The sequence below is a fragment of the Schistocerca americana genome, chromosome 10 (assembly GCF_021461395.2).
Source record: "Schistocerca americana isolate TAMUIC-IGC-003095 chromosome 10, iqSchAmer2.1, whole genome shotgun sequence".
Lineage (NCBI taxonomy): Eukaryota > Metazoa > Arthropoda > Insecta > Orthoptera > Acrididae > Schistocerca > Schistocerca americana.
Genome location: NC_060128.1, coordinates 63,158,377 through 63,176,713, shown reverse-complemented (window position 1 = coordinate 63,176,713; position 18,337 = coordinate 63,158,377). Strand labels below are relative to the sequence as shown.

Here is an 18,337-nt window from a genome sequence, read left to right as displayed (position 1 = left end):
ACTCTGGTGAAACGTTGTTGTGATGCCTCGTGTAAGGAGGAGAAATGCGTACCATCACGTTTCCGACTTTGATAAAGGTCGGATTGTAGCCTATCGAGATTGCGGTTTATCGTACCGCGACATTGCTGCTCGCGTTGGTCGAGATCCAATGACTGTTAGCAGAATATGGAATCAGGAGGGTAATACGGAACGCCGTGCTGGATCCCAACGGCCTCGTATCACTCACAGTCGAGATGACAGGCATCTTACCCGCACGGCTATAACGGATCGTGCAGCCACGTCTCGATCCCTGAGTCAACAGATGGGGACGTTTTCAAGACAACAACCGTCTGCACGAACAGTTGGACGACGTTTGCAGCTGCATGGACTATCAGCTCGGAGACCATAGCTGCCGTTACCCGTGACGCTGCATCACAGACAGGAGCGCCTGCGATGGTGTACTCGACGACGAACCTGGGTGCACGAATGGCAAAACGTCATTTTTTGGGATGAATCCAGGTTCTGTTTACAGCATCATGATGGTCGCATCCGTGTTTGGCGAAATCGCGGTGAACGCACATTGGAAGCGTGTATTCGTCATCGCCGTACTGGCGTATCACCCGGCGTGATGGTATGGGGTGCCATCGGTTACGCGTCTCGGTCATCTCTTGTTCGCATTGACGGCACTTTGAACAGTAGACGTTACATGTCAGATGTGTTACGTCCCGTGGCTCTACCCTTCATTCGATCCCTGCGAAACTCTACATTTCAGCAGGATAATGCACGACCGCATAATGCAGATCCTGTAGAGGCCTTTACGGATACAGAAAATGTTCGACTGCTGCCATGGCCAGTACATTCTCCAGATCTCTCACCAATTGAAAACGTCTGGTTAATGGTGGCCGAGCAACTGGCTCGTCACAATTCGCCAGTCACTACTCTTGATGAACTGTGGTATCGTGTCGAAGCTGCATGGGCAGCTATACCTGTACACGCCATCCAAGCTCTGTTTGACTCAATGCCCAGGCGTATCAAGGCCGTTATTACGGCCAGAGGTGGTTGTTCTTGGCATTGATTTCTCACGATCTATGCACCCAAACTGCGTGAAAATGTAATCACATGTCAGTTCTAGTATAATATATTTGTCCAATGAATACCCGATTCTTCTTGTTGTAGCAATTTTAATGGCCAGTAGTGTACAATTGCCCGTCCTACATAATTACGATTAATTGTACAAATGATGCGTGTAACGTGAAATTCGCTGGGTAACGCCGTCCGCTGGTCTCCCTGAGCTATTGCTGGCGCCATTAAGGCGCAGTGGCGTCCCTACCTATGCGGTTTCCGGACAGCGACAGCACGGACAGCGCCCGGGGTCCGTTGAGGGACGAAGCGGGGACCTCAGACAGCGCGTTGCCGTCCAGCAGCAGCTCCTGCAACACACAGGGAAGGCCAACATGTCAGTTCGCCGCTGTCGTCACAAATCCGAGATGAACTGCGACGATCTACTGCTTCAGTTGGAACATATGCTGAAAAAAAAAAAAAAAGTTAACACCCTCAAGCACTAGGTCACTCTACAGGGTGGTCCATTGATAGTGACCGGGCCAAATATCTCACGAAATAAGCGTCAAACGAAAAAACTAAAAAGAACGAAACTCGTCTAGCTTGAAGGGGAAAACAGATGGCGCTACGGTTGAAATACGAATGTTTTAGCTGAACCACATTTTTCGCTTTGTGATAGATGGCGCTGTAATAGTCACAAACGTATAAGTACGTGGTATCACGTAACATTCCGTCAGTGCGGACGGTATTTGCTTCGTGATACATTACCCGTGTTAAAATGGACCGTTTACCAATTGCGGAAAAGGTCGATATGGTGTTGATGTATGGCTCCTGTGATCAAAATGCCCAACGGGCGTGTGCTATGTATGCTGCTCGGTATCCTGGACGACATCATCCAAGAGTCCGGACAGTTCGCCGGATACTTACATTATTTAAGGAAACAGGAAGTGTTCAGCCACATCTGAAACGTCAGCCACGACCTGCAACAAATGATGATGCCCAAGTAGGTGTTTTAGCTGCTGTCGCGGCTAATCCGCACATCAGTAGCTGACCAATTGCGCGAGAATCGGGAATCTCAAAAACGTCGGGGTTGAGAACGCTATATCAACATCGATTGCACCCGTACCATATTTCTATGCACCAGGAATTGCATGGCGACGACTTTGAACGTCGTGTTTAGTTCTGCCACTGGGCACAAGAGAAATTACGGGACGATGACAGATTTTTTGCACGCGTTCTATTTAGCGACGAAGCGTCATTTACCAACAGCGGTAACGTAAACCGGCAAAATATGCACTATTGGTCAACGGAAAATCGACGATGGCTGCGACAAGTGGAACATCAGCGACCTTGGCGGGCTAATGTATGGTGCGGCATTATGGGAGGAAGGATAACTGGCCCCCATTTTACACACAGTTTACACCCCTCTGGTGGGGGCGTTTGAAAAGTCCGAGAGATGGCACCACCGGCGCGTATCGAGGTCATGTCTAGTTTGTAGCATCTTTGGAAAGAACGCACACCAAGTTTCAGCCATATTGGTCTATTTAATTGTGTTTGGCATTCGTGTGAAGCAAGGAAGTCGAGTGATTGTCGAAAAATGGACGAAAAAGAATTTCGTATGGTGATGAAACATTACTTCATGAAAGGCAAAACGCCTCAGGAGACTAAAGAGAAGCTTGATAAAAATTTTCAGAGTGGCCATATGGGCACAAGTGATGCTAAATGTTCTCGACGCCATGTGGAGGTTACGACTCCATAAATCATTAATAAAATCCATGATATGGTGATGGATGACAGAAGAATTAAGGTGCGTGAGATTGCTAGTGATCTGGGCATCTCGAATGAATGGGTACATAATATTTTGCATAAACATTTGGACATGAGAAAGCTATCCCCAAGATGGGTTCCGCGATTGCTCACGCTTGACCAAACACGAAATCTGGTGCAGTCTCTGTAATGGTGCAGTTGGAGTGATAAGGTACGGCTAATACGTCTAGATACAACTCTGACAGTGACAGGTACGCCGGCATCCTGTCTGATCCCCTGCACCTGTTCATGTCCACTGTGCATGCCGACGGACTTTGGCAATTCCAACAGGACAATGCGACACCTCACACGTCCAGAATTGCTAGATAGTGGCTCCAGGAACACACTTCGGAATTTAAACACTTCCACTGGCCGTAACCACCCCAGACATGAACATTATTGAGCATATCTGGGATGGTTTGTAACGTGCTGTTCAGATGAGATCTCCGCCCCCTCGTACTGTTACTGATTTCTGGACATCCCTGCAGGATTCATGGTGTCAGTTCCCTCCAGCACTACTTCAGACATTAGTCGAGTCCACGCCACGTCGTGCTGCGGCACTTCTGCGAGCTCGCGGGGGCCCTACACGATATTAAGCAGGTGTACCAGTTTCTTTGGCTTTTCAGTGTATATCTTCCTTTCAACACACTGTCCACTACTTGCCACTGCTCTTTGAAGTCGGTTGTCGCCTCCGACCTCATTACAATGTCATCGGCACGCTTCAGTGTTCTTATTTCTTCTCTCCGAACGCTAATTCTCTTTCTACATCTACATCTACATTTATACTCCGCAAGCCACCCAACAGTGTGTGGCGGAGGGCACTTTACGTGCCACTGTCATTACCTCCCTTTCCTGTTCCAGTCGCGTATGGTTCGCGGGAAGAACGACTGCCGGAAAGCCTCCGCGCGCGCTCGAATCTATTTAATTTTACATTCGTGATCCCCTCGGGAGGTATAAGTAGGGGGAAGCAATATATTCGATACCTCATGCAGAAAAAATGGCTCTGAGCACTATGGGACAACTTCTGAGGTCATCAGTCCCCTAGAACTTAGAACTACTTAAACCTAACTAACCTAACGACATCACACACATCCATGCCCGAGGCAGGATTCGAACCTGCGACCGTAGCAGCAGCGCGGTTCCAGACTGTAGCGCCTAGAACCGCTCGGCCACACTAGAGTTTGCTGAACATCTCCGGAACGCTATCACGCTTACCAAATAACCCTGTGATGAAACGTGCCGCTCTTCTTTGGATCTTCTCTATCTCCTCTGTCAACCCGACCTGGTACGGGTCCCACACTGATGAGCAATACTCGAGTATAGGTCGAACGAGTGTTTTGTAAGCCACCTCCTTTGTTGATGGACTACATTTTCGTAGGACTCTCCCAACGAATCTCAACCTGGTACCCGCCTTACCAACAATTAATTTTATATGATCATTCCACTTCAAATCGTTCCGCACGCATACTCCCAGATATTTTACAGAACTAACTGCTACCAGTGTTTGTTCCACTATCATATAATCATACAATAAAGGATACTTCTTTCTATGTATTCGCAACACATTAAATTTGTCTATGTTAAGGGTCAGTTGCCACTCCCTGCACCAAGTGCCTATCCGCTGCAGATCTTCCTGCATTTCGCTACAATTTTCTAATGCTGCAACTTCTCTGTTTACTACAGCATCATCCGCGAAAAGCCGCATGGAACTTCCGACACTATCTACTAGGTCATTTATATATATTGTGAAAAGCAATGGTCCCATAACACTCCCCTGTGGCACGCCAGAGGTTACTTTAACGTCTGTAGACGTCTCTCCATTGATAACAACATGCTGTGTCCTGTTTGCTAAAAACTCTTCAATCCAGCCACACAGCTGGTCTGATATTCCGTAGCCTCTTACTTTGTTTATCAGGCGACAGTGCGGAACTGTATCGAACGCCTTCCGGAAGCCAAGAAAAATAGCATCTGCCTGGGAGCCTGTATCTAATATTTTCTGGGTCACATGAACGAATAAAGCGAGTTGGGTCTCACACGATCGCTGTTTCCAAAATTGTACTTCGTTTCCTCTGCTCTTTGTTCACTATACAGACTGAACAACATCGCACGTAAACTACATTCACAGCACGATTTGTCTCGCTGCTCGCGTGATAATTGCCTCCGGCAAGCAAGTTCGCACAGTGTCGGCCCGTTCTTCCTGACGTGGAATGAGATCGCCCCGCGCTTTCCGCGGCTGGGAACTTCGCGGGATGTTGCCACTTTCCTTCCTTCCTCCTGAGGCTCCCACGCGCTGGAGCGCGTATGCAAACCGGAACCGGAAAGCGTTATTCAGATGAGCGCCTCCAGAAAGTAGTCCAGGGCTGTTAGCTGCTGGAGGATGTGCTCCGGCTCCCGTGACAACGGCTCCGTAACACGAAAGGGACGGGCTAGTGGACGTAGCTGTATTGTGGGACAGACCGGTATGCGGTTTGTTTACCGGCTGGCGTTCAGGACTTTGCAAGGAATACAGGCTGGTCGTAAAGCACGAACTGTCAAATGTCCACGGTCAGAGCATCGCGTTCTTACAAGGCGGTAGCGGCAGTTCACTACAGCTTTGGAAGCTACCACTGCTTTTTCTTAATGCTTAACTGGGAAAGTGCAGACATCATTCGTGCAATATTCATTCTGAAAATAAATACCACCGTCTCTCGCTGCAATTTATTTAATTTCTCCCAGACATGTTTCGCCTTTTACTTATCACTTATGAACTTTTTTCTTATTTACGAGGGTGAGTCTAATGAAAACCTTAAACTTGCAATAACAAAACGAAATTTCGCGCCGTTATCCTGTAAGAGACAGCAAAGGACTTGGAAGAGCAGTTGAACGGAATAGACAGTGTCTTGAAAGGAGGGTATAAGATGAACATCAACAGAAGCAAAACGAGGATAATGGAATGTAGTCGAATTATGTCGGGTGATGCTGCGGGAATTAGATTAGGAAATGAGACACTTAAAGTAGTAAAGGAGTTTTGCTATTTGGGGAGCAAAATAACTGATGATGGTCGAAGTAGAGAGGATATAAAATGTAGACTGGCAATGGCAAGGAAAGCGTTTCTGAAGAAGAGAAATTTGTTAACATCGAGTATAGATTTAAGTGTCAGGAAGTCGTTTCTGAAAGTATTTGTATGGAGTGTAGCCATGTATGGAAGTGAAACATGGACGATAAATAGCTTAGACAAGAAGAGAATAGAAGCTTTCGAAATGTGGTGCTACAGAAGAATGCTGAAGATTAGATGGGTAGATCACATAACTAATGAGGACGTACTGAACATAATTGGGGAGGAGTTTGTGGCACAACTTGACAGGAAGAAGGGACCGGTTGGTATGACATGTTCTTGAGGCATCTAGGGATCACCAATTTAGTACTGGAGGGCAGCGTGGAGGGTAAAAATCGTAGAGGGAGACCAAGAGATGAATACACTAAGCAGATTCAGATGGATGAAGGCTGCAGTAGGGACTGGGAGATGAAGAGGCTTGCACAGGATAGAGTAGCATGGGGAGCTGCATCAAACCAGTCTCAGGACTGAAGACCACAACAACAACATCCTGTAAGTTCGTAAGCGTGCTACAAACAGCGTGCAGAACGGCCTGAAGGTGGCAGCATAGTGCAGATGCTCACATACCGTCGCAGTATCAGTATAAAGATGGCCGCCCCACTTGCGACTTGCACCAGGGAAGAACAGCGTTCTGTTATTCGGTGTTTCCGTAGTGAAGGTGTGAAACCTATGAAATTCATCGACGAATGAAGGTTCAGTACGGTGATGCGTGTTTGTCACAGCAATAAGTCTACGAATGGAGTAGGAAGTTCGCAAATGGTGTGACTTCAGTGGAAGATGCTCCTCGTCCAGGTCAGGCACAACGAGTTGTGACCCCACAGAACATTGCAGCAGTTGAAGCCATAGTGAAGGAAAACCGCCGAGTGACACTGAATGACATTGCAGCATGTTTACAGATTAGTCATGGGTCAGCACGCCACACTGTGCATGATGTGCTCCAGTTTCACAAAGTGTCTGCAAGATGGGTGCCACGGCAGCTGACTCCTGAAATGAGAGAACGACGTGTTGATGCTTGTGAAGAACTTCTTCGGCGCTTTGAACGAGAAGGTGATGGCTTCCTTGCTAGAATCGTTACTGGGGACGAAACCTGGTTCACTTCCACCAACCGGAAACGAACAGAGCGAGCAAGGAACGGCGCCATTCCGCATCACCAAAACCAAAAAAGGTCCGAACAGAACCATCAGCAGGGAAGGTTATTCTGACTCTCTTTTGGGACGAAAAAGGCGTCATTTTGGAGCATTACATGCCTAGAGGGACCACTGTCACCAGTGCATCATACACAGATCTCCTAAAAAATTATCTGCGGCCTGCAATCAAATCAAAGCGACGTGGATTGCTGTCAGCAGGTGTCCTTTTGCAACATGACAATGCGAGGCCCCACATTGCCCGTACAACAGTTGCAACAACCACAGACCTGCACCATAGTCACCAGACCTTGCCCCAAATGCTTTCCATATGTTTGGACCACTCAAGGACGGAATGGGAGGAAAGAAGTTCCGTTCTGATGAAGATGTACGCCACGCGGTGCATGAGTAGTTGCGCGGACTACCAAAAGAATTTTTTTTTCTAAAGGAATTTATGCACGTTGTAAGCCCTGGAGGACTTGCATTGAGCGTGGGGGAGATTATGTTGAAATGTGATACAGCTTTGTACCACTTCTGCACAATAATATTTAAAAAAATATTTAAGGTTTTCATTTGATTCACCCTCTCATAATTTTACAGCGTAAGACAATGCAATTCCCCAAACAATAGTACAACAACGCAAACCAAAAACATGTCAAATAATATCGCTTCAATACTTTGTCAAGCTTGTATTAAAACATGTTTCTGTTACTCACAAGGACTTTCGCACTTATCAGTAATAACAGGAAGCTCTTACCTTTGATCAGGAATGCCCTATTGAGTACAAAAGAAGAACAATAATTTTATGTCTGTACATGTAAACTGTACTTCCATCAAAAGTAATTGCTTTGCTTACATAAAAATCCAGAAGTTACACGATCAACTAGTTTTTATTACTTATAAAACGTAATTTATATTTGTAAGGATATAAAATACACAGTGGACTAACGCTGAAAGATGTGCTGTTTAACAATGAACGATGTGCTGTTGCAATTACGTAAAAAAATAGGTGGCGGGGGGGGGGGGGGGGGGGAGGAGAGAGAAATTGTCGGCTTCCAGTTTCTCTGACACATTCATTTGTTTCTTTTCGTACCAGTATTACCGGTAATCCTACTGTACATAAATTATAAATATATCTTGCTGATGAAGATATTTCAGAAGTGGTGTGAATTGTAAGCCAAGACACTTTTAATTATTTTCCAATTCAATTCAATTTTTAAAACATTATGTACAAAACTGTAACAGTTAAGCTTTTTATTCTTGTAAATATGCATTTCTGTATTTGTTTATTCAATTATGTGTACATTGTCACTATGTGTTGCCGATGGCAAAATTGAGTACACACTCAAAGGCCAAATAAAAAAATAAAAATAAAAAAATCCTACGATTTACTAGGTCAGTTGCGTATTGTACCAAACCTATCGAGCTGTAGAGCGCAACTCTAACTTTTACTAAAGGCGGGTTCATTTGAAGTTCTTTGACAGTACAGTAAATTATAAGTACAAAGAGCAAACTATACGCACTGTACAGAACATTTGATTGAGCACTAGCTATAAACCCGTCTTCTACAATGCAATAAATCTGCAGAGGCTGAATACTGTATTTCCACAGGACATTTCACCGAGTATGGGAAAGTTAAAATACTGGCTACAGCCTGATCCTACTGGGATTCAGTGGTCAAGGAAGCTGTGGAAGTGCAGGTAGCAGACAACCTGCTCACCCGAGACGAGGGTTTCCAGCTCGACAAATCGGGAGACCACCTCACTTGACATGTGTACTCTCTACCTGACATCGCAACACTTGCGATCCATAATAATTAGCCACATACTCCGTAAGCACTGTGGATTTGCCGGCTGTGCATTTTTTTTTTATTTTACTGCTCCATGCATAAAGTTTTATCTACGACTGACATGGACACTCTTCTTATCAGCGGTGTTATAATAGGAAGTTTGGACATACCTTTTTGTTACACGTAGGATTACCAGGTTTTCTAACTGAAAATAAAGGAGATTCTAAAAACTGCTAACATGCTACACGATGTACGATGTAACACTACCCTATCGACGTTTCCTATACTATTTAATTTTTTTCCTTTAATGAGTCTAATGGAACTTTTAATCTCATGCACTTAAAATACATAAAACACTAGAATTGCCGAACACGGTTACAAATATTTACAATCTAACTTGCATTCGGAAAGAAACCGATCATTCACATATTTGACAAAATTCTTAAGAGATTAAATTGAAATTTGTTATAATTTGCATTTCAGTTTTAATGTTTCTCACATCTGTCCACTAAATACTTATAACTGAAGACACTCTGTGTGGGCATCAGATCGTAGGATACTCGTAAGAAAACACAGCGACTTTTTTTTTCAAAATCTGTACGCTAATTCCTTTGTATTTAGAATCACAAAACACAGACACCTATTTCTCACAAACTTTGCCAGCAAGACTGACATTACCCTTTAAAATTTCCCTCACACTTCAGAACTCATCATACAGTTTATCTCCATTTACATCACGTTCAAAATATTTTAAAAAGTCTTGTAGCCCACTGAAATTAATTTTTCTGGTTAAGCAAAGAAGAAAATTGTTTACAACTATCAAAGTTTTTTTTCTGTTTTGTGTTCGCAGTACGTAAGTAGTGGATGAGGTGCAGTGCCCAAGAAGCCATGTTAACCAATGAGAAGGCACAGTGTGTCCTGTGGTACCATGAGACACGAGCACCAACCACAGTGCAGAGACTCCTCCAGACAACATTTGGAAGGAATCCACCTGATGTCAAGAGCATTAAAGCCTGGTATGAGAAGTTCAAGAACACAGGATCGGTTGCTGACCTTCCGAGGTCTGGTCGACCGAGAACCTCAGCAGACAGGGTGGAAGCTGTAAGGCAGTCTTTTCTGCCAAGTCCGAAGAAATCGGTGCGCAGGGCCTCACGTGAATTACAGATGCCAAAAAGCCCTCTCCGCGATATTTTACAGAAACGTTTATTGTTCCGTGCATACAAAGTGCAAATAGTTCAGGCCTTGTTGCCCAATGACAGTACACGTCGATATGACTTTGCGGTCGAAATGCTATCACGTATTGAGAACGATGATGGTTATCTCAGACGCCTTTTCCGACGAAGCGACCTTTTTTGTCAGTGGAGTAGTGATGTGTGAAAAAAACTTTGATAGTTTGTAAACAATTAGACACCAGTTTCATATTTGTATCATACTTCTAGCCTGAGTTATCAATTTGTGTAATCAGGGAAAGACTTTCCTGACACCCTGTATATTTGTATGAAGTACGGGAGAAATGTTCTTAAACGCGTGAGTCAGGAAACTGAAAAAAATACAGTCAAAATACGGGAAAACTAGTGAAGTAAAGATGACCTATCCTAGTTGTTGTTGTTGTTGTTGTTGCTGCTGTTGAGGTCTTCAGTCTGAAGACAGGTATGATGCAGTTTCCCATGCTACTCTATCCTGTGCAAGCTTCATCTCCCAGTAACTACTGCAACCTACATCCTTCTGAATCTGCTTACTGTATTCATCTGTTGGTCTTCCTCCACGACTTTTAGCCCTCACACTTCCCCTCCAATATCAAACTGGTAATCCCTGGAGGTTACAGAATGTGTCCTATCAATCGATCCCTTCTTCCAGTCAGGTTTTGCCACCAATGTTTTCTTCTCCGTAATTCTAGTAAGTACATCATTAGTTACGAAGTCTACCCGTCAGCATTCTACTGTAGCATTACACTTCAAAAGCCCCTGTTCTCTTCTTGGCTAAACTGTTTATCGTCCATGTTTCACTTCCATACACCACAGACGAATACCTTCAGAAGAGACGTCCTGGCACTTAAAGCTATATACCGAGCGAGGTGGCGCAGTGGTTAGCACACTGGACTCGCATTCGGGAGGACGACGGTTCAATCCCGTCTCCGGCCATCCTGATTTAGGTTTTCCGTGATTTCCCTAAATCGTTTCAGGCGAATGCCGAGATGGTTCCTTTGAAAGGGCACGGCCGATTTCCTTCCCAATCCTTCCCTAACCCGAGCTTGCGCTCCGTCTCTAATGACCTCGTTGTCGACGGGACGTTAAACACTAACCACCACCACCACTTAAAGCTATAATCTAAGAAATTTCTATTTTTCAGAAACGGTTTTTTTGGCGTTGCCAGTCTACATTTTATAACCTCTCTACATCGTCCATCATCAATTATTTTGCTGCCTGAATAGCAAAACTGATCTACTAATTTTAGTGTCTTGTTTAATAATCCAATTCCCTCAGCGTCACTTGATTTAATTCAACTATATGTAATGATCTTTGTTCTGCTTTTGTTAATTTTCGTCTTATATCCTATTTTGAAGACACTGTTCATTTCATTCATCTGCTCTTCCAAGACCTTTTCTGTCCCTGACAGAATTCCAATATCACTGGATAATCTCAAAGATCTTACTTCTTCTGCCTGGACTTTGATTCCTGCTCCAAATTTTTCTTTGCTCTCCTTTACTTCTCGCTCAATGTACCGATTTAATAACATTGGGGATAGGCTAAAATCCTGTTTCATTCCCTTCACAGCCACTGCTTTCCTTTCATGCCTCTCGACATAGTTTTTACACCTTGTAAATAGCCTTTCGTCGGCCGCTGTGGACGAGCAGTTTTAGACGCTTCAGTCCGAAACCGCGCTGCTGCTACGGTCGCAGGTTCGAATCCTGCCTCGGGCATGGATGTGTGTGATGTCCTTAGGTTGTTTAGGTTTACGTAGATCTAAGTCTAGGGGACTGATGACCTCAGATGTCCCAAAGTGCTTAGAGCCATCTGAACATTTTTGAATAGCCTCCCGGTTACAGTATTTCGTCCCAGCTACCTCAGGAAGTTTAATGACAGTATTGCAGTCAACATGGTCAAAACCGTTCTCTGACTAGAAATACTATAAATGTAGGTTATCCTTTCGGTAGCCTATCCTCTAAGATAAGTTGTAGGGTCAATACTGCCTCAGGTATTTCTGCGTTTCTCCGGAATCCGAAGTGATCCTCCCTGAGGGCGCCTTTTACCAGTATTTCCATTCTTCTCTAAGAAATTCGTGTTAGTATTTTGTAACCGTGACTTATTAAAGTGACAGTCCGGTATTATTCACACCTGTTAGCACCTGCTTCCCCCCTATGAACCATGGACCTTGCCGTTGGTGGGGAGGCTTGCGTGCCTCAGCGATACAGATGGCCGTACCGTAGGTGCAACCACAACGGAGGGGTATCTGTTGAGAGGCCAGACAAACATGTGGTTCCTGAAGAGGGGCAGCAGCCTTTTCAGTAGTTGCAGGGGCAACAGTCTGGATGATTGACTGATCTGGCCTTGTAACATTAACCAAAACGGCCTTGCTGTGCTGGTACTGCGAATGGCTGAAAGCAAGGGGAAACTACAGCCATAATTTTTCCCGAGGACATGCAGTTTTACTGTATGATTAAATGATGATGGCGTCCTCTTGGGTAAAATATTCCGGAGGTAAAATAGTCCCCCATTCGGATCTCCGGCCGGGGACTACTCAAGAGGACGTCGTTATCAGGAGAAAGAAAACTGGCGTTCTACGGATTGGAGCGTGGAATGTCAGATCCCTTAATCGGGCAGGTAGGTTAGAAAATTTAAAAAGGGAAATGGATAGGTTAAAGTTAGATATAGTGGAAATTAGTGAAGTTCGGTGGCAGGAGGAACAAGACTTTTGGTCAGGTGATTACAGGGTTATAAATACAAAATCAAATAGGGGTAATGCAGGACTAGGTTTAATAATGAATAAAAAAATAGGAGTGCGGGTTAGCTACTACAAACAGCATAATGAACGCATTATTGTGGCCAAGATAGACACAAAGCCCATGCCTACTACAGTAGTACAAGTTTATATGCCAACTAGCTCTGCAGATGATGAAGAAATTGATGAAATGTATGACGAGATAAAAGAAATTATTCAGGTAGGAAGGGAGACGAAAATTTAATAGTCATGGGTGACTGGAATTCGTCAGTAGGAAAAGGGAGAGAAGGAAACATAGCAGGCGAATATGGATTGGGGGGAAGAAATGAAAGAGGAAGCCGCCTTGTAGAATTTTGCACAGAGAAAAACTTAAACATAGCTAACACTTGGTTCAAGAATCATAAAAGAAGGTTGTATACCTGGAAGAATCCTGGAGATACTAAAAGGTATCAGATAGATTATATAATGGTAAGACAGAGATTTAGGAACCAGGTTTTAAATTGTAAGACATTTCCAGGGGCAGATGTGGATTCTGACCACAATCTATTGGTTATGATCTGCAGATTGAAACTGAAGAAACTGCAAAAAGGTGGGAATTTAAGGAGATGGGACCTGGATAAACTGAAAGAACCAGAGGTTGTAGAGAGTTTCAGGGAGAGCATAAGGGAACAATTGACAGGAATGGGGGAAAGAAATACAGTAGAAGAAGAATGGGTAGCTCTGAGGGATGAAGTAGTGAAGGCAGCAGAGGATCAAGTAGGTAAAAAGACGAGGGCTAATAGAAACTCTTGGATAACAGAAGAAATATTGAATTTAATTGATGAAAGGAGAAAATATAAAAATGCAGTAAATGAAGCAGGCAAAAAGGAATACAAACGTCTCAAAAATGAAATCGACAGGAAGTGCAAAATGGCTAAGCAGGGATGGCTAGAGGACAAATGTAAGGATGTAGAGGCTTGTCTCACTAGGGGTAAGGTAGATACTGCCTACAGGAAAATTAAAGAGACCTTTGGAGAGAAGAGAACCACTTGTATGAATATCAAGAGCTCAGATGGCACCCCGGTTCTAAGCAAAGAAGGGAAGGCAGAAAGGTGGAAGGAGTATATAGAGGGTTTATACAAGGGCGAAGTACTTGAGGACAATATTATGGAAATGGAAGAGGATGTAGATGAAGACGAAATGGGAGATAAGATACTGCGTGAAGAGTTTGACAGAGCACTGAAAGACCTGAGTCGAAACAAGGCCCCGGGAGTAGACAACATTCCATTAGAACTACTGACGGCCTTGGGAGAGCCAGTCCTGACAAAACTCTACCATTTGGTGAGCAAGATGTATGAGACAGGCGAAATACCCTCAGACTTCAAGAAGAATATAATAATTCCAATCCCAAAGAAAGCAGGTGTTGACATATGTGAATTCTTTACAGACGAATGGAAAAACTGGTAGAAGCGGACCTCGGGGAAGATCAGTTTGAATTCCGTAGAAATGTTGGAACACGTGAGGCAATACTAACCTTACGACTTATCTTAGAAGAAAGGTTAAGAAAAGGCAAACGTACGTTTCTAGCATTTGTAGACTTAGAGAAAGCTTTTGACAACGTTAACTGGAATACTCTCTTAAATTCTGAAGGTGGCAGGGGTAAAATACAGGGAGCGAAAGGCTATTTACAATTTGTACAGAAACCAGATGGCAGTTGTAAGAGTCGAGGGGCATGAAATGGAAGCAGTGGTTGGGAAAGGAGTGAGAGAGGGTTGTAGCCTCTCCCCGATGTTATTCAATCTGTATATTGAGCAAGCAGTAAAGGAAACAAAAGAAAAATTCGGAGTAGGTATTCAAATTCATGGAGAAGAAGTAAAAACTTTGAGGTTGTTGTTTGGAGAGCGAAATAACTGATGATGGGCGAAGTAGAGAGTAAATAAAATGTAGATTGGCAATGGCAAGGAGAGTGTTTCAGAAGAAGAGAAATTTGTTAACACTGAGTATTGATTTATGTGTCAGGAAGTCGTTTCTAAAAGTATTTGTATGGAGTGTAGCCATGTATGGAAGTGAAACATGGACGATAACTAGTGTGAACAAGAAGAGAATAGAAACTTTCGAAATGTGGTGCTACAGAAGAATGCTGCAGATAAGGTGGTTAGATCACGTAACTAATGAGGAGGTATTGAATAGGATTGGGGAGAAGAGAAGTTTGTGGCACAACTTGACTAGAAGAAGGGATCGGTTGGTAGGACATGTTCTGAGGCATCAAGGGATCACAAATTTAGCATTGGAGGGCAGCGTAGAGGGTAAAAATCGTAGAGGGAGGCCAAGAGATGAATACACTAAGCAGATTCAGAAGGATGTAGGTTGCAGTAAGTACTGGGAGATGAAGAAACTTGCACAGGATTGAGTAGCAAGGAGAGCTGCATCAAACCAGTCTCAGGACTGAAGACCACAACAACACAACAACAACAACAGCGTGGAATAGCACGTTCGGGAGTCTTTCCGGACGTGCAGAGCAATATCTGGCATGTCAGATATTCTGAGCGTGCGTCTGAGCGTTGGCCAATGAGATGACACAACGCCACCTACGTCACACGCACGCCGTCTCCCTTCAGTACAGAGTTGTGAGGCGCCATATTGGCATTCATTTCAAGCCTGCACATATATATGCCGTTTCTGAGCACCAGCAAATTGAGAATCACTGGAAAACCCGTTGTTAACTGTGTTATTCGTTCCAATAAAATAATGAGAAACATCACATTTGTGGCAAAAGAATTATTGTAACTTGCGTATTATGAGAGTATGCTATTTGAAGGCAGCGACACACTGAAGATCCACCCAAAACGCATTGTTTTTGGTACAATTTGTTATAGTTAAATTTCAATTAGTAACATAATTATATACGATTGATGTTTTTAGCAAGGGGTAAGACCATATGTATAAGCCCCAGGAATTTGTTGTTGGGGTATCGTAATGAGTAACGTCTCTGAACAGGGATTGAGTTTTTGTTGGGGCAGTGGTTCTCGTCGTAACACTTCCAAAATTTTTTTCCTAACGTTCACGTTTTTATTAGGTTCTGATACTTTATTATTAGTTTCATATAAGTATATGTTATAATATTTGGTGTTATATAAATAAAAGCTCACCTCTTTTTGAGGGGTGACTTTGTTCGATTGGCTTAATCTACTAGACAGCTGGCGCTACTTGTATAAAGATATTTTGCTCCTTTTTCTTTTACGCTTCGTAATTCACACGTTGCAAAGATTCTGCTATTGGGTAGGAACAGTGATCAAGTAAGACTGACCTTGGGTTTTACTAAAATGTGGGAATGATGAAATAATGTTTATCTTACGCGGAGAAGTATTCCAAATTTGCACCGCACTGTTTGTAATGGAACTTTTATGAGCCTGTGTCCTTATTGATTAGACATGGTACTTTCCTTTTCGTGGACGATGAAGGAAATGTACGTTTTAATAGAGCTAACGTGGGAATTTTACGCACGCCCGTTGAGTATACAGTGTGCTTTACGAACTAGAAACATCCTTCAACTGCCGCTGGAGTGCGTTGCGATCGCGTATACCAAGTTTGGGGCCCACGTACCGTATGCACGAGTCGCATCGTTCCTGAGCGTTCAGCAGCACGTTGAACTTGGCACGCTCAACGTTGACGTTCGACAGCACGGTCCGTGTGCCGACGGCTTAACCCTGTCTCACTCTCTTCCCAACCACTGCTTCCCTTTCATGTCCCTGAACTCTTACAACTGCCATCTGGTTTCTGTACAAATTGTAAATAGCCTTTCGCTCCCTGTATTTTACCCCTGCCACCTTCAGACTTTGTAAGAAAGTATTCCAGTCAACATTGTCAAAAGCTTTCTCTAAGTCTACAAATGCTAGAAATGTAGGTTTGCCTTTCCTTAATCTTTCTTCTAAGATAAGTCGTAAGGTCAGTATTGCCCCACGTGTTCCAATATTTCTACGGAATCCAAACTGATCTTCACCAAGGTCGGCTTCTACTAGTTTTTCCATTCGTCTGTAAAGAATTCGCGTTAGTATTTTGCAGCTGTGACTTATTCAACTGATAGTTCGGTAATTTTCACATCTGTCAACACCTGCTTTCTTTGGGATTGGAATTATTATATTCTTCTTGAAGTCTGAGGGTATTTCGCCTATCTCATACATATTGCTCACCAGATGGTAGAGTTCTGTCATGACTGGCTCTCCCAAGGCCGTCAGTAGTTCTAATGGAATGTTGTCTACTCCCAGGGCCTTGTTTCGACTCAGGTCTTTCAGTGCTCTGTCAAACTCTTCACGCAGTATTGTATCTCCCATTTCGTCTTCATCTACATTCTCTTCCATTTCCATAATATTGTCCTTCCACCTTTCTGGTTTCCCTTCTTCGCTTAGAACTGGGTTGCCATCTGAGCTCTTGATATTCATACAAGTGGTTCTCTTCTCTCCAAAGGTCTCTTTAATTTTCCTGTAGGCAGTATCTATCTTACCCCTAGTGAGACAAGCCTCTACATCCTAACATTTGTCCTCTAGCCATCCCCGCTTAGCCATTTTGCACTTCCTGTCGATCTCATTTTTGAGACGTTTGTATTCCTTTTTGCCTGCTTTATTTACTGCATTTTTATATTTTCTCCTTTCATCAATTAATTTCAATATTTCTTCTATTACCCAAGGGTTTCTACTAGCCCTCTTCTTTTTACCTATTTGATCTTCTGCTGCCTTCACTATTTCATCCCTCAAAGCTACCCATTCTTCTTATACTGTATTTCTTTCCCCCATTCCTGTCAATTGTTCTATTATGCTCTGCCTGAAACTTTGTACAACCTCTGGTTTAATCAGTTTGTCCAGGTCCCATCTCCTGAAATTTCCACCTCTCTGCAGTTTCTTCAGTTTTAATCTACAGTTCATAACCAATAGATTGTGGTCAGAGTCCACATCTGCCCCTGGAAATGTCTTACAATTTAAAACCTGGTTCCTAAATCTCTGTCTTACCATTATATAATCTATCTGATATCTTCTAGTATCGTGTCGACGCTATGACGTCAGAAACTCGGCACGCTCAACGCTCAACGTTTGGATACACGGTCCGTGTGCCGACGGCTTTAGACTGCACGGCCAACCGGGCGGGCTGTCTTCCCCCTAGTGATATATGCTTCTAAATCCTTATGTTTGTCCTCCAACCATTCCTGTTTAGCCATTTTGCACTTCGTGTCAGTCTCGTTTTTAATCCCAGTTGCACCCTGTATATCAGATGAAAACGTCGCAACAGACAGTGTGTTGTGGCGGGCAGCGTCAAACCAGTGTCCACTTCGGCCACGAGGCCTTTCCCGAACAGCAGCCGCAGCCGTAAATCCCACGCACGCAATGTGGGTCACGCAGCGGCCTGGAATGCGTGCGCGCGTCATTAACAGCTGCCTGCCGTCCAAACTACCTGCTCCCTCCCTCCCACGCCCATCACCAGACCCACCAGCTCCGCTGACGTCGACACGGCTTCTCCAGTGGACCGCCTGCACCTTCAGCTCCCCCCCTAGACTGTCAATAATATTCCACAATAGTT

The 18,337-nt window shown here is 43.9% G+C and overlaps 1 protein-coding gene across 1 annotated transcript in view; it reads right to left on the bottom strand.

The window, feature by feature from the left end:
* The window catches only part of LOC124552672 (chondroadherin-like protein), a 186,806-nt gene that overhangs the window by 143,893 nt on the left and 24,576 nt on the right, over window positions 1-18,337 (bottom strand). The window contains exon 3 of the mRNA XM_047126996.1: window positions 1,310-1,409. Coding sequence (XP_046982952.1) covers window positions 1,310-1,409 — 100 coding nt within the window. The remainder of the gene's footprint in view (window positions 1-1,309; window positions 1,410-18,337) is intronic.